General features: G+C 43.8%; 1 protein-coding gene across 8 annotated transcripts in view; it reads right to left on the bottom strand.

Annotated features, from left to right (window-relative positions):
- Positions 1-17,080, bottom strand: part of KIAA1549L (KIAA1549 like) — a 267,232-nt gene extending 250,152 nt beyond the window's left edge. For 6 of the 8 annotated variants that reach the window (XM_077863535.1, XM_077863537.1, XM_077863536.1 and 3 more), the window contains exons 1-2: positions 16,780-16,936; positions 16,266-16,322 (exon numbers count right to left, since the gene is read on the bottom strand). In XM_077863535.1, the coding sequence (XP_077719661.1) occupies positions 16,266-16,322; positions 16,780-16,921 (199 nt within the window). In that variant the 5' untranslated portion in view covers positions 16,922-16,936. Of the gene's footprint in view, positions 1-16,265; positions 16,323-16,779 lie in introns of all 8 variants that reach the window. The other 2 variants (XM_077863542.1, XM_077863538.1) reach the window with 2 other exon arrangements.
- Positions 17,081-17,330: the final 250 nt, after the last annotated feature.

Below are 17,330 nucleotides of genomic sequence, written 5' to 3'. Positions count from 1 at the left end.
GTGTGCCAGGAAGGAAGCAGGACTTGGACTGAGTCTTGAAGAAAGGACAGCTACTAACTAAGCAGACAGGGCCTAGAAGTGCTTCCCAGGCAGAAAGAAGAAACTGTAAGGGGCAGAGATGGGCTTTGGGGGAACTGCATGTCTGGCTATGGTGATGGTGGTTCATTCATAAAGTACCCAGATTGCTAAGCAATGGAGCTGAACTGATTTATAGGGCATCGCTGGGTAGATTTACATTTTATAAAAATCTCTAGCTGTAGGATGAGATTGGTCAGCAGAGGCTAAGAACTGAAGCAGAGTGGTCAGTTCATGGCCTTGACAAGAACACAGACCGGAAAGAGAGACGGTCTGGGAAAAAAAAGGCAGCAGAGACAGCAAGGAACAGAATTATCACAGTGTTCAGAAATATGATCAGCAAGATTTAGTGGCCAACTAAATGAAGGGAAGGAGAGAAAGAAAAGAATCTAGAATGATTCTCAGGTTTCTGGCTCCAAATTCCTAGTTGATCACTCACTGAAATAGTAAATACAGGTGAGGAGCAAGACTCTGGGAAAAAATGAGTTCACTCTGAGAAAGAAATGCTGAAATGTCAGTAGCCAGGGGATAGAGGTATCCAGCAAATAGTTGCACATATGAATCTCAACCCCAGGACAGAACGGAGAGTCTTTTATATCACTGGTACGTAGGTGGTTATCAAATCCACGAGTTTGGAGGAGGCCACCCTGGGAGGGTCCACAGAATGATAGAGTGAATGGGATTAGACAACAGCTCCAGGATGTAAGCCATCAGGCAGTCACTGTGACTCTAACAGGATCCAGTGCAGGGGAATTAGTTAAGGAGCCAAAGAGGCAATGAGATGGAGGCAGGGAGGACAGAAGGATCCGGCAAGCAAGAGCTGGAGGTATCAAGGACCCAGATTTAGCAGCTATTACTGCCCTGGTAGGCAGGTGAGAGAGAACATGATAAGGAATCTGAAGTTCTGCGTAGGGTTCATAATGTGAATTAAGGTTCTCCTAAAACTTGGAAGCCTCATGCCAACACTATTTATTTTTAGTTATGACTCCAGAGCGTATAGTCCATGTCTTCTTCTCTTCATCCAACTCAACTGACTGGGTAATTGAATGTCAAGGTCACACAATGGCTGCCCATCCCTTCTAATTTAAAAGCTAGAGTCCAATGCACCTGGATGGCCCAATTGGTTAAGCGGCTTCCTTCAGCTTAGGTCATGATCTTAGGGTCCTGGGATGGATCCTCCACATCAAGGCTCAATGGGGAGTCTGCTTTTCCCTCTCCCTCTGCCCCTCCTTGTGCACGCACGTGCTCTTTCTCTCTCAAATAAATGAATAAAATCTATAAAGCAACCAATCAATCAAAAATCAACCAATGCGAGCTAGAGTCAACAGCCTGGCTCCTGCGTGATGTGGCCCCTGCCACCTCTCCTGCCTAGTCCAGCACTCACTACCCTCTTGATTCCTGCCCACCCGACCACATCCTTCTTTTCTCTGGTTCTGGAATAAACCACACTTCCTCCCGCAGAGGTCAGTACCCACATCTCTTTTTGCTCTAAATCTCTGCCTAGTTATTTCTTGTTCATTCTTCTCTTGGCACCAGGATCACTTCTCCAGGAAAGGCTTCCCTGACCATCCTCCCCCTTACTTACCCAGGCTCCCCAGCACCTGGGGCCTCCCCTTCACAACACTCAACCCTGTTGGTAACTGTATACTTATTCCTAAGAGGAACTGACTGACGACTTTCTCTCCTCTATGAGCCAATGATCACTTCCTCCCCATTATACCCCTTGCATCTGGCACAGTGCCTGTCACATACCAGCTGCTTAATAAAAACTGTCTCTATTAATACATACAAGGGAAAGCCCATTTAGAAACAACAGACATCATTATTTAAGACGGCCTGGTATTAAAATTAAACCATGGTGGAAAAAAAAAAAAACTAAACAAAACTGTGATGCCTGGGGAGAGGGTAGAGATGGGGAAGGAGTAGAATGTCTACAGAAGAGCAAGAGGAAACTTATTTCCTAGGGTGATGATCATGTTCTAAATCCTAACAAGAATTGGGGTTACACGGGTGCATGGATTTGTCAAAACATAGAAATATACACTTCGGATTTCTGTATTTCTCTGTACACAAAATTTACCTTATAAAAAACTAAAAATAAATGAATATTGAAGTTTAATCAATGGCATGCATACTGAAGTGTTTAGGGATAACATGTATTGACATCTGCAACTTATTTGGAAATAAATCAGAAAAAAATAAGAGGAATTAATGGATGGACAGAGGTACAGACAAGATATATGATCAAACAAATACAGCAAAATGTTAACAGTATCATCCAGCACTTTCAACTCTTCTGTATGCTTGAAAATTTAATAGGATGAGGGGGAAACCTAAGGAGTACAGCTGAAAATGTATTTACATTGTAGTCAGATTTGGTTTCAAATCCCATCTTCACCACTTACAAACAATGTGCCCTTAGGCAAGTCACTTTCTTAAATGTTCTCTCCGTCTTAGTTTCCTCCAAGAAAAATGGGCAAGAATTACTCCCACAGTGTCATCGTGGGGGTTAAATAAGATGGAACTCCTGATCCGGTGACTAACACAATAGTAGCTGTTTCATAAATGTTAGTCCTCCTACTCAGAAGTCAACATATCCACAAACTAGGACAAATCTCCAGTGAAACATAAAAGGAAAATCTTGTCAAATTTTTCTCTTGCACAGCCCCTGGGAAATTAAAAGAATAAATTAACTGTGCTATTTTTATAGGTAAAGACACTGACCTTCCATCAGTAGGACACTTGGAACTCCATGTCTAAAGGAGATTTATGCTGCCAACACTTCCTCATCTCATCTCCCAGGGGCCAACACCACCCTTTGTTAGAGCTGGCCAGTCAGTGACATAGCCACATCAGGCAGAAAGACAGGGAATGTCGGCAGAACTGTAAGTAGCATACAGAAGCCAAGACTCCCAGTCACCTCCCAGATGTATAAGGGAAGAGCCAACCAGATGAGCCTTAAGATCTGTTAAAGCATCTGATGTGTTGCCAGGGGTGGCAGTCACAAGACTGTCTTGGCTTTTAGCATAATTATACGAACTGAGAGATGGCCTTATGACCATAAATAAAGGCCTCCAATCAGGAATAATAGTATTTATTTAACTGAAAGGTATCTAATAGGCTGCCACATGGCCTCCACCTCTCTAGGTCTACAAGGCAAGAGAAAGGAATCCATGAATGATGACACCAATGAGAAGGAACTGCTGACATCTGGAAGCAAGGAAAACAACAAAGTCAACGCACCTCCGAGGAAATGAGGTCTGACATCTTAAAATCAGTGAAAGGGTTAATTCTATGTCACAAGTGAGACATTACAGGCAAAGGAAATTGTAATTTTTTTAGAAAGCAGCTCTGTGTGCCTACTAGATTGCACACTTAGGACTATATAATTCAAGCTATTTTAGGCAATGCATGCCCAATCTAACTTCCACCCTCTCTTCCTTGAAATAGTGTTTCCTTTTACATAACTATAAACCCACCTAGTTAGTTAGCCTATTAAGCCTAGACTTTAAACTTCTTGGAGACATCCTGAATTTACTGCGTACACTGCATGTGTGGTGTATGTAACCTACAGAGGGACAGGATCACATCGGCGCTGAGCCAACTGTGCACATCTCTTCCCAACTCCACTGTCACATTGGTAGCCTGAAATCAGCCATGGTGGGAGTATTTATACCATGGAAATCGGCCAACACTATAAATCAGGCCACTTATCCTCGATGTTTTTCAGAGCCAGCTTACCAGCACATGAACTTGTTTTTTTACTGCTATGGAAGAGACAGATTTGGGGAAGCTTGCCCTATCCATACTACCTTATTTAACGTTGCCCTCTACCATAGGCCATGGCTGAAGGAGGGGACATTTTTGTACCACCTGCCCCTTCTCTCCTGGCCTCTGCTGATCAGATGAGGGGTACATTCCTCACTCTGTTGGCCAGGTGACGCCAGCCTGATTTCCCTCCTGGGAAGTACAGAAATGGGACAGAGACTGGATGGTGAGCGCTTAAACTGAAAAGTCTTGCCAACTCTGGCTGCAGCAAGCAAAAGTGCGCTGGAGGATTAGTTACAGGGGGATCAAGTGGCTGTGAGTAAGCAGACGAAGCCAGTCTGCAGGAAGAGGCAAAAGGACAGACCCAACCTGCAGGAAAAGAGAGAGGGTCCATGAGACACAAAGGCCAGTAACCTCAGCCTCTTACTATTGAGGAAGGCAATATAATGAAGCAGGGCAAGGGCTAGAACGAAACTGCCAGGGTTCAAATCCCGCCACTGACACCTCCCACATGATACTGGATGGACAATTATAAAGTTACTCTGTGCCTCAGTTTCCTCATCTGAAACATGGGGATCATAACAGAACCCACTTCATACAATTGTGAAAATCAAACAGGCTGATACAGACAGTAAACACTCAAAAACGTTAGCTATTATTTCTATCAGTTAATTATAGAGTCCACACAGCCCAGTTATATTTTATTTCTATTCTAAATATGTCACATGAGATCTCCCCTGTGGCCCAAGGACTCATACTTGAGCTAGTTTCAAATAAGTAGCTAGGTAATCACAGAATAGTGTAACCCTACAATCACAGAATTCCTGAATCACAGAACATAAAAAGCCCTGGGCCGTTTTGTGACCTTTAGCAAATCACTTCCTTAACCCTCTCTTAAGAATGACATGAGATGCAAATAAGAGAGTGAGAACTTCAACAAGTATGAGGTGCTATACTAACCCAGAGGGACTACTGTCCCTGCAGGGAAAAGCAAATATATCACAGTAGCCATAGGAGGGGGAAATGCTTGTTTAAAATATTGTTTTTATTGTTGGACTGGAGACAAGAAATTATTCTCCATCCACTACAAGGAAGGTTTCCTTTCTGTAGGATTCACCAGGTTGATGTGTGCTCATTTCCAGTATTAAGTAACATAATAACAGGAAACTGCCAGAGACAGCTCTATGGCACTGATTTTTTAATACGCTTCCATCTAGTTTAATTATATTCAAAATAATGCTCATATTCCAGATCCTCCTATTCTTTTCAAAACAAAGACTCATTATTTGGTAATGAAGTACGTAGGTTTAGAGATATTTTTGCTCAGCTCTTTTAGACAAGGATTTATAAGCTGCACCATTAATTTCAACACATTCTCTTCTCAGACTTCACATTCTTCTCCAGCCTTCCTTGGTTTGTCATTGACATTTGGTAAATAAAAAGACAAGTGACAGAGGAGCAGCATTCATTACCAGAAACAGAGGTAAAGGGGTAGGTCTGGGAGTTCTGGCTTCATTCTGACACTTAAAACCATATTTCACGTCACAAGAGTAAAGTTAGAAATATCGTAGACCTTCCTATTTACTGGTACCACATAAATAACAAAGCCACTTTGTGTTTCTGACGTCAGGAGATTATTTCAGGCTAAGAATAGATTTAACATATATAAATCAAAATCAAAATCAAATTCCCCTCTCGTGGTTAGGATGCATTAGGCAAACACTTGCCTGAGTGGACAGATGGCAGGTGCAGCAATGTCCTTGGGCTAAATACTTGGGGCAGCTACTCGGCCTTATTTACATCTCCATTAGTTTAAACACAGTGTTTATCCCTATTCTATTTGGTGTTTAAAAGGGTTTGTGATTTTCCTTAGCATCTGTGGACGTTTGTTCCAAGGAAGGAAGCAAAGGAGAGAGGAAACAGGAGAAATGGTCTAAGGAGAGGTTTTAACACTATTGGTTTGAATTCAAACTGTAGTTTTAAAAGTTTTCTTTCACAGTAAAGGTTTTTCCAAATTTCAGGAAGAAGTTCAAAGTCTCTTGTGACTAAATTTGCTTAGCATGGAAACAGGGTCATGATATAGTGTCAAGTGACAAATGTTCTGATTATTCCACCCCTAATCTCTTTATTTTTTTTTTAAGATTTTATTTATTTATGAGACAGAGTACAAGGGGAGAGAGGAGCAGAGGGAGAGGGAGAAGCAGACTCCTCGCTGAGCAGGGAGCCCAACTTCAGGTTCAATCCCAGGATCCTGGATTCATGACCTGAGCCGAAGGCAGACGCTTAACTGACTGAGCCACCCAGGCACCCCCACCCTTAATTTCTTGACAAAATTAAAAGAAGATATGTAATGGATATAAATATTTGTATGAAAAAAGGTCTGGAAAGACCTATCATATTTGTTTGACAGCACAACTCTAGGAAATAGCAATGGGACCAACCAGGCCTTTTGCATTTTACTGCATACACCTTGTATACTGTTTGAACTTAATAAAGTACATATTACTTTTACAATTTTTAAAAGACAATGAAGATTAAAGATAAGCCAATAGTTATATGGGCTTCAAGTTGGAACCATGAGAGCAAAATATGAGAAAATTCTTCCCTTTTGAGAATGAGAGTCCTTGACTGGACTTGTCACCAATGTAGGAAGAGATGAGAAATGCAAATAGTCTGGCCCACAAAACATTTGCCCAAGGCTTATAAACATACAGCCTGAGGGATGGGAAAAGAAGGGAGGATCCTGAGGCTTTTATTTACGGATGAGAAAACTAAAGCCCTGAAAAATGAAGTGACTTGATAAATAGCCAACAGCCAGCAAGGGGTGACCTGTCTCATGAGTACATTCAACAAAATTTCCCCTCACCCAGGCCATTCACCCTAGACCTTAAACCTAACCAATATCCTAATGTCTAGGAAATATCCAAACTGTTAGCCCCAAGAATTAGGAAACGTACTAAAGGTATCTGATATTTTTAATTTTACTGAAGAAACCCTTAAGCAATCTTCAATCTCACCTATAAAACCATAGGCCTTAAGGGAGAAATAATGCCAATTCTATCCAAACACTTCCATAAAACAGAAGAGAGAATGCATTCCAACCACTTTAGAGATAGCATTACCTTTACTCCAAAACCAGACAAAACAGACCAGGAAAACAAAACTACACACCAATCAATACCCTTCATGAACGTAAGACTTTATAAATTTCCAACCAAAAGATTAGAAAATCAGACCCAGCTGGAACACACATCATGACTAAGCTGGAATTTATCCCAGGAATACAAGGTTGATCCAACATTCTAAAATCAACCAATGCCTTTTTACAGACTGAAAAAGAAAAACCTTGTGGAGGTTTCAACAGATAGAGAGAAAGCATTTGACGAAATTCATTACCCATTTATGATAAAAAAAAAATTTCACAGCAAACTGGGAATAGAAGGGAACTTCTTAAACCTGATAAAGGGCTTCTATACAGCAAAATAAAACAAAACAAAGCAAAACAAATCTACAGCCAACATCATACTTAATAGTGAAGGTTGAATGAGATCAAGGCAAGGATGCCCACTCTCCCCATTCCTAGTCAATGATGTACTTGAAGTTGTAACCATTGCAATGAGGCAAGAAAAAGAAATAAAAGCCATAAGATCTGAAATAAAGAAAAATCCCAAAGATTCTACAGAAAGTTACTAGAACTAATGTGAGTTTAAAAGGGTCATATGAGGGCAGCCCCAGTGGCGCAGTGGTTTAGTGCCACCTGCAGCCCAGGGCATGATCCTGGAGACCTGGGATTGAGTCCCACATCGGGCTCCCTGCATGAACCTGCTTCTCCTTCTGCCTGTGTCTCTGCTTATCTCTCTCTCTCTCTCTCTCTCTCTCGCTGTGTTGCTCATGAGTAAATAAATAAAATCTTAAATAAATAAATACATAAATACATAAATAAATAAATAAATAAATAAATAAGTCATGATACAAGGTTGATATTTTTAAAATCATATATCTATATATTGACAAAGAACTTTTAAAGTACTCCTTACCAAGCATTGTAAAATGAAATACACATGGACAAAATCTGTATGCTGAAAACTATAAAACTTAATGAAAGGAAAGGAAGACTACCTAAATAAATGGAGAGAAATATGTTCATGGATCAAAAAAATCAAATTGGTAAAATGCCAACCTTCTCCAATGAAATCCCAACAGAAATTCCAGTGTGTCTTTCTTATATAGGTTGACAAAAAAAAGATATTAAGATCTCTATGGAAAACTGTAAGACCTAGAATATCTAAAAAGATTTTGAAAAAGAAGAAAAAATTTAGAAGATTCACAGTGATTTTGAGACTTACTACAGAGCTCAATCAGGGGCACTTTTACCCCCCAGGGACCATTTAGCAAACTCTGAAGACATTTTGGTTGTCATAACTGGGGAAGGAGGGAGGTACTGGCATCTACTGGACAGAGGCCAGAAATGACACTAAACATCCTACAAGGCACAGGACAGTTCCCCACAACAAAGAATAATCCAGCCCAAAATATCAGTAGTGTTGTGATTAAGTAACCCTGAGCTAGAGAAATCAAGACAGTGTTTTTTTGGCATAAGGAAAGAAATATACATTAATAGAACAAACTAGACTCCAGAAATAAACCCACACATATAAAGTACCAAGGTAATTCAGTGGAACAATCTCTTTAATACATGGTGCTGGAGCAATTAAACATCCATATGCAAAAGACACTAACCTCGACTCCTTTCCTGAATCATATACAAAAATTAATATGAACTGGACCACAGATCTAAAGGTAAAAATAAGACAATAAAACTTCTAGGAAAAATCATTGCTGTTTGTGACCTTGAGTTAGGCAAGTATTTCTATCCTCAGATACAAAAAAAAATACAAATCTTTTTTTTTTTCTTAGCATGGAATATGGCCTCTTTAATTTTATTTTTATTTTATTTTAATTCCAGTGTAGTTAATATACAGTGTTGTATTCATTTCAGGTGTACAATATAGCAAGGCAACAATTCTATATATTATTCAGGGCTCATCAAGCTAGGTGTACTCTTCATCCCTTTCACTTGTTTCACCCCAAACTCACAAATGTTAAATTTAAATGCTGATAAACTAGAGTTAATCAAAATCTAGAACTGCTGTTCTTTGGAAAATACTGTCAGTGAAACGAAGACAGGCCACAGACAGGGAGAAAATATTTGCAAAGAGCTTATCTGATAAACAAGTTGTATCCAGATACACAAAGAAAGTTCAAAATTCAATAATAATAAAACAAATAATCTAATTTTTTTAAACAGGCAAAAGACTTAACAGACACTTCAAAACAGATACAGATGGCAAGTAAGAAAATGAACAGATAATATGCAGCAATAACATCATCAGTAACTAGAAAAAGGCAAACTAACATTATAATGAGATACCACTAAAAACTACTGGAATACCTGGAATCTAAATTTAAAAAGAAAGTTGACAAAACCAAGTGCCAGTGAGGATATAGAGGACCAATCAGAATACTCCTACATTGCTAATGGGAATACAAAATTATACAGACACTTCGGAAAAGAATTTGGCAGGCTGGTTTTTTTGGTTGTTGTTTTTTATTTTTTGTTTTTAGGAATTGGGAGAGAAAAAGGACAGAGAATTTTAAGCAGGCTCCACGCTTAGCACAGAGCTTGATGTGGGGCTCGATCTTACAACTCTGAGATGATGCCCTGAGCCGAAATCAAAAGTTAGATATTTAACTGACTGAGTTGCCCAGGTGCCTCAAGAAGTCGGCAGTTTCTTATAAGATTAAATAACATATCTAATGTAAGATCCAGAAATTTCACTCCTGGGTATTTACCCAAGAGGATGAAAGCTGCCCACACGAAAACTTTTAGGCTAAAAACTGGAAACAACCCAAATGTCTATCAACCGGTGAATGTAAGCAAACTGGGCTGCAACCCAATTAAAAAAAAAAAAAGTAGAGAAAGATATAGGTATATAGATATATAATAACATTTATGATTCTCAAGAATGTTATGCTCAAAGAAGCCAGACATAAAATGTTACATGCTGTATGATTCCCTTTATATGAGCCTCAGTTAAAGGCAAAATTACAGGGACAGAGAATAGATTGGTGCTTGTCAGGGACTGGATGTGTAGGGGGGAGAAGATGGACTACAAAGGAGCAGGAGGAAATTTTTGGAGGTGACAGAAATGTTCTACATCTGAATTGTGGTTGTGGATTCATGATTATATACTTCTGTCAAAACTAATCATGCAGTACCCCTAAAGGGGTAAATTTTACTGTATGTAAATTATACCTTAATAAACTTAACTTAAAAGAAAAAAAAAGTGGTGGCTCATGGGTGTGTTTTCTTTGTACGGCATGACATTTCAAACATCTGAATTAGCTGGTGACATCTGAAAACAAGATTTTTAAATAAAGATCCAGTTTTTCTTGAGAAGTCAGAACTTTGGCACCCCAGGCCTCATTCCCTCCCAGGCCGCAGCCGAGCAGGGACTGCCTCTTTCTTTGCACAAAGCAGATACTCTATGTCTTGCCACATCCCCCCACCTGAGCCAACTCACAGAAGTATTTTATTGACCTGCCACTCCACCCACTGAGTAATGGTTGCTGAGCCTCAGCCATAGACTGTTTGAGGCCAGGGGCCAGGCCTGGATAGTTCTACACTATACCTCCAGTATCTGGTGAAGAGTTTGGCCTGGCATATGCGAGGTGGTTGACAGATACCACCAAATCGATATGACTCACTTGCCGCCTTCCCACCAGCTACAATAACTGAGATGCACAATACCCAGATTGCTAACTGCTCCTTTGGACCTGAAGTCCCCAAAGAGAGTCACCATCCAAGGCAGCCATCTAGTGACCTAGAATAATGTGTCCCTCTGTGTGTTTAGAAATCCCCTGTAATATGTTGTCAAGCAACGAAAATGTTTTAGGATCATTCCAACCATTCATTTTTGTTTGGAGAAGAGTAGAGTTGTTGTTTGTTTAAAAAAAAGAAAGAAAGAAAGAAAGAAAACCACAACACAGGCTTGTAGGATAATGAAAATGAAAAGGGAAGTGTGCACATTTTGAATATTCTCAGATCATATTCTAGTAATTTAAGACTTAAGTAGCCTTCTGAGAGATTCCCTGGTTGTCATCAGAATGCAGTATCTCAAAGCTTGCACTGTGATGTTCAGTTTTAGGTGCGGGGGTGGGGGCAGGAAGGGGTTTTTTGACTTCTGTTTGATGTCAATATTAAAAGTAGAGTGTTATTATTCTCAAAATCTTCTTTACTTGTGTGTGGGATGGGGAAGGAAGCAGAGGCGACGTTGAGGACATCTTGCAAATATCTTTGAACCACTAATAATTAGTATTGAGAGTAAAAAGCCCAAATTTTATCAGATTGTCTACATCTGGGGGGAAAAACAAGTCAAACACTCTTGCTGTACATCTTTAATGTTAAAAGATGAGAAAGTACAAACATAATGCAATTTTATCCCATCTTAACTCTCTCTTGATCCACCTCCTCTCTTACTCTGCTTTTCTCCACAGAAAAGACTTTAAAAGAGTTGTTTTTTACTATCTCTGATTTCTCTTCTTCCTTTCTCTCTTAAACCCACTGCAGTAAGACTTCCGTCCCCTCTACTCTCAGGGCACCAAACACGTCCACATCTCCAAACCCAACATCCATTGCTAGTCCCATCCAGACTTTCTCAGCCTCTTGTGCTGGCCCCTCCCTATCTCCAACCCCCTAACTGCTGCAGTATCCCAGGGCTCACTGCTCAGACCACCCTCTTCTCTATACTTACTTTCTAGGTTTCTCAGCCACTCCCGTGCTGATGGCTTCCAAATTTGTATCTCTGGATCCAATATCTGCCTGCAATTCCAGACTACTATGGACCATTGGACATTTCCACTTAGATGTTTAATAAACATGGTAAGTTTAACATACCCCAAACCAACTCTTCATTTCCTCCTGCAACCCTGAGCCTCTTGGAATCTTCTGGATCTCAGTTAATTAACTTCATCTTCCAACTGCCCAAGCCGAAAACTCTAGCACCATATTGGTTCCTCTCTTTTTCTCTCACCCCACTTCTGTGTTATTAGAAAAATGTATTAGCTCTACCTTCAAAAGATGTCCAAAATTTCACCACTTTTTTTTTAAGATTTTATTTATCCATTCATGAGAGACACACACACAGAGAGAGAGAGAGAGAGAGAGAGAGGCAGAGACACAAGCAGGCTCCATGCAGGGAGCCTGACGTGGGACTCGATCCCAGGACTCCAGGATCACCCCCTGGGCTGAAGGCGGCGCTAAACCACTGAACCCGGGCTGCCCTTCTCACCACTTTCTAAGCCAAACTACCGGGTCTCCTTGTTTTCATGTTTGACCTTACAGTCTCCATAATAGTGAAAGAGATTCTTTTAAAACTGAAGTCGGGGCACCTAAGTGGCTCTCAGTCGGTTGAGCATCTGCCTTCCACTCAGGTCATGATCCCGGGGTCCTGGGATCGAGCCTCATGTCAGGCCCCCTGCTCAGCTTCTCCCTCTCCCCCTTGCTCATGCACTTACTTCTCTCTCTAATAAATACATAAAATCTTGAAGAAAAAAAAAAAAAAAACTGAAGTCAGGTCATGTCACCTCTTACTCTCATTCAAAATAAAATGCCAAGTTCTCATCCTGCCAAATTGTCCTACATGATCTGGCCTCAGGCTGCTCTTCAACATCATATCTCACCATTGTCCCCTTGTTCACTCAATGCCACACGGCCTCCATGCTGGTCCTTGGCCATCCCAAACACAATCTCTTCTCAAGACCTTTGCACTTGCTTTCCCCTCTGCCTGGAGTATCTTCCTCCAGATGTCCACTTTTAGGTATCTACTCAATGTTGTCTGGTCCTGGAAGTCTTCCCTCCCCACTCTATAAATAAACACATGTGTGAGGGTACGCACACATGCACACATGCCAACATCAGCCTCTCGCTATTCCCTACCCTGATTTATTTTTCTTACCACCATCCATGCTGCATTTATTTATTACCACTTGCCTCTCAAAGTAGGGTCACTGAACCACCAGTGCTTGCTAGAAATACAGAACACCAGGCCCTACCCCAGACCTACTGAATCAAAACCTGCCAGGTAACAGGAACTTCAGGTGATCTGCATGCACAGTAAATATCTGCAAATATCTTTGTAAAGTAAAGTGTGGAAAGCACTGGGCTAGTTCCTAATTGCCATGGGAATGAGAGTTTCTTTCGTTCATTTTGGTAACCTCAGAAAGCTGAGGCATTCAAGTGCACCGAGTGGAAGAATGAACAAGTGAACTACTGCACCTGTTTCAAATGGAACTCGAAGTTGACGATGTGGTACAAGCTTGGGGAGGGGCAAGAAAAGCATCCCAGGTCAAAATTAACTCCCCTATATAGTGTGCTAGATTGGAGATCCCCGGGAACAGCAAACCTTTCTGCCAAAATGCAAAATACATTCCCCGAGTAAAGCAGCCATTCACAACTTAGCGTGGATTACTTACGTGAGATAATTAACGTAAACGGAATCAGCCAAACTGAGGGAACAGGAGTACAAGAAGGCTGAAAAGTTAATAAGCGCCTACACTGTGCTGGGCATTATTACAGGCAAGAGGGGAACACAGGTAAACCAGGGAACTTATAAGTAGGTGGGGGAAGCAGAGGACCCTCTCAGAGAAGGGCAAAGAGGATGTGGTGCCCTGTGAGGGGGGCTTGGGAAAGCCCCAGGGCACCGAGAAAGTCTGGAGTACTCCTCACTATGGCATCCTGTGCTCTGGCCACAAAGAATCCTTTACTTTCCCTCTGCCTGAAATGCCAGAGTCAATCTTGCCAATACCTACTCATCCTTTAAGGGGCCTCCACTCTCCCAGAATTAACTGTTCCTTCATTCTATGAGCTCTGACCACACAGTATCAGAATTCCAGGGTGCACATCACTGTCTTCAAAAGGGGTTTCTACATACTGCCTTCTCCTTATTCACCTCTGTATCCCCTGGCCCTGCACAGCACCTGAACACAGTCCTGTTCCATCCATTTCTGCCATCCTATAGGGACAGCTAGCACTCTCTGAGCATTGACCATGTACACCAAGCACTGTTTTAAACCTTCAGATGTATTAACTCATTCAATCCTCGTGACAACTCAATGAGATTGGAGCTATTATCCCCATTTTACAGATCAGAGAACTGAGGCCCAGAGAGGCAAGATCACAGGAAGGAAGGAGCATGGTACCTGCACCCAACCAGCACACAGGAAATGTCTACTGCCATGAACTGCAGGGCAGAGCAGTAGTGAAGAAGGCTGGGAAGTCAAACTTGAACTTTATCATCCTGCCTGGGCCCCTGAGGGCAGAAGAGGATAGAGGACGTCCGAGCTCGCTGCTCTAGAGAAACTCCTTCCCCACACCTGTCTCCCACATCCAAAACCAAAGTTACTGCCTGGGAGCAAGAGAGATGGAGCGGAGATGGAGGTTAGGAGAGGAAGCCCGAGGGAAGACACAGAGGACCTTCCTCTACAGCCCCAAGAGAAGGAGCGCCAGTTCCTCAGGAGTAGTAGAGCAGAAGTACTGAGTGGAACGGGTGGAGGGAGGCTGGAACACACCGTAGGGGCTCCGGAACACAACTGCTACAGATTTTCCTGAAACAGACTATCTTTACCCATTTTTCAACCCAGGTAAATGTTTGCCTTAGCTTCGCTTAGGAAGTGGCCCGACTGTAGCAAACTAGCACTTTTAGTAGGATCTTAATATCATAGGTCTGGCTTCTTGGCATCAGCACCAAACTGCAGTTACCCCTCCAAAAAGTCCAAAACCAGATTGTCGGAAGTTCAAGTTCCCAGAAAAAATATCATCCCTTCTCCCACCTCCCTCCAGACACTACTTCTTTACACAAACTCCCTGGGCTGCCCTGCATGAATCCCAGGATTCACACACACACACACACACACACACACACACACACACACACCCGCAGCTAACCTGCCTCAATCGGAAATCAGAGAACAAATGAAAGCAGGTAGGAGGCAGGACAGGGGACCCAGGGGTTAAGCCTCCCATTGAGGAGAGAGAGACAAGTCATGACACTAAATCAGCAGTAAACTCACAGGAAGCCAGGGAGCCTGGAGGTAGACTCTGGATCCACAAGTGAACTAGACCACAGGAACTCGGTCCTCAAGGGTGACAGGAGAAAGGGCACCCCAAAGGGCACAGAGGAAGCAACAAGTCACTCCGATGAGAGGGGAAGACAGAAGACTCAGGGAACAATGTCAATTTTAATGATTTTTTACCATCATTTTAATCAAAGCTCCTTTCTTAATTATCCCCACGATCACCACACTTAGAGGAAAAAGGACATCAGGGCTAAAACTAAAAGAGATCAAAAGTCAGGCTCTGGCAGTCTGAAAGAAGAGCCAAGTGAAGTCACAGGTTCAGAAAGGTCAGTGGTCCGAAGGAAGAACGGAAATTCAAAACCGATCAGAGGAAATCATGCGACATCACGCTGAACAGGAACAAGACATAAAATCCAAATTTCACATGTTACAGATGGCTCAACAGTTTCTGGTTTACACACTCAAATGAACAGCAGCCAAAAATTAACATCTCATAAACAGTTTACAAAACTACCAAAGATCGATTTATTTTAAATAAAAACTCAAAGTGTGTTTCTGATCCAAGGAATACGCAGGTGCTTACATGTGTCTGACTCTGGACTTACCTTTTAAGCATTATACCAAAAACACATCACCGAAAACTGCTAGAGGCATACAAACTAGAGGCTAAAATTCTTTAAAGGCTTTTCTTGGGTCTCAGGCACACGTCCAAAGAGGACCAAACTTTCTCACCACTATAATCATAACAGAAAATTTCTGGATGGTAACTTGTTACACATAAGACACCTCATGTCAGGGACCCTTTAAGTGAAGCCAAAAAAGGAAAAGTGGGCTTTCAATTAACCTGTTGAAGACAGGCAATCATTTTAACCTGAAACCCTCTCATCTAGATCCTTCATAATCAGGAATTTTAATCTAATTTGGGGGAAGGGGTACACTGGGGGAAAAAAAAAAGCAGTTTTCATTAGTCCTTGCTAGAAACCACATAACTACAGGACCACATGTGCTAAAGAGAGAGCTATATTCCTTGGTAAATGAAATCAAGAGCCCAGAATTTCATCACAAACAACAGCCTGACCTTTACAAGTGCCATAGTAATCATTCTCCTTTCAAAGACAATTCCTCACTGCACAGTAAGTTTTTAACAGAACAATCCACCGCCCCACCAAAAAAAAAAAAAGAAAATAGTTACAAGAGATTTCTCAGAATCCTCCAAGGAATTCCAGAAATCCATTTTCTGGGGGTTCTTGGGAGTCTAAAAGACAAGCGTGGTTATTCTTCACTACCTTCCTGCAAACAGTGGGTTAGATGCTTGCTCGGTGCCTGGGTCCTCCTGGGTCCCCCTGCAAGATGCAAGCAAGCGATGATTTCGGGTACCTCCATCCCCAAAGAAAACGGGTCTTCCGTTCAACCTGCAGGGGAAAGCGCTACCGGGGGGTCGGCCCCCCGGGAATGGCCTAAAACTCTCTGGCCATTTGGCGTAGCTCCAACAAAGTGGGCACCCCAGGGGGAGCCCGAAATGCAGCGGGCGTCCCCCACCCCGAGCGTGCCCTGGTAAGGCACATCCTTCTCGGGGCGTCTCCAACACACCGGGTCTTTATGTAAACCGAGCTCGCCCGCCGGGACCCCCGCGGAGGACCCGCAACTCGTGCGGAGGGGAGATGCGCCCCCCCCGCCCCGCCGCGCGCTGCGCTCCCGGGAGACCGACTCCCCGCCCGCCCCGCGCCGCGGCCGCCGACCCCCGTGCGCCCGCCGCCGCCCCGGCCGGTGCCCCGCGCGCCCCGGCCGCCAAGTGCTTACCCGGGTCGGCCAGGCAGCGCCCGGCGAGCGCCGCCAGCAGCAGGAGCCCCAGCAGCGGCCGCCCCGAGCCCCTCACGCCCGCGCCGCCCGCCGCTCCCCCGCCCGCCCCGGGGCCCCGGGGCCGCGCGTCCTGCCGAGCCATGGGGACGCTTCACACATCCAGGCCGCCGCCCCGCTCCGCAGCGCGCCCGGGAGCCCGGCCTCCGGCGCCCCGGGCCGCACCGGGCATCTCCGGCCGAGGCCCCGGGACCGGCTCGCTCGTCCTGCCGCGCCCGGGCGGGCTCCGCGGAGCCGCCGCTTCACCCGCGCAGGGCCCGGGGCCGCATGGAGCCGCGGCGGGAGCCGGCCGAGCTGCCCACGCTGCCTGCGAGGGCGGGACGGGCGCCGCCCGGGTGCCCCCCCCCCGCCGGGCCGCCCCCGCGGACTCGGGGGCCGGGCGGCGAGCAGCGGGCGCGGGGCGCGGGGCGCGCTCGGGGACCCCCTCCCGCCGGCGGCTCTGCGCGCGGCTCTCGGCGCTCGCTCGGGCTCGGGCTCGGGCTCGGCTCGGGCTC

This window comes from Canis aureus, chromosome 21 (genome assembly GCF_053574225.1).
Source record: "Canis aureus isolate CA01 chromosome 21, VMU_Caureus_v.1.0, whole genome shotgun sequence".
In the NCBI taxonomy this organism is placed as follows: Eukaryota; Metazoa; Chordata; class Mammalia; order Carnivora; family Canidae; genus Canis; species Canis aureus.
Note: the sequence above shows the minus strand (reverse complement) of the source record. Positions and strands in the feature narration are given on the sequence as shown.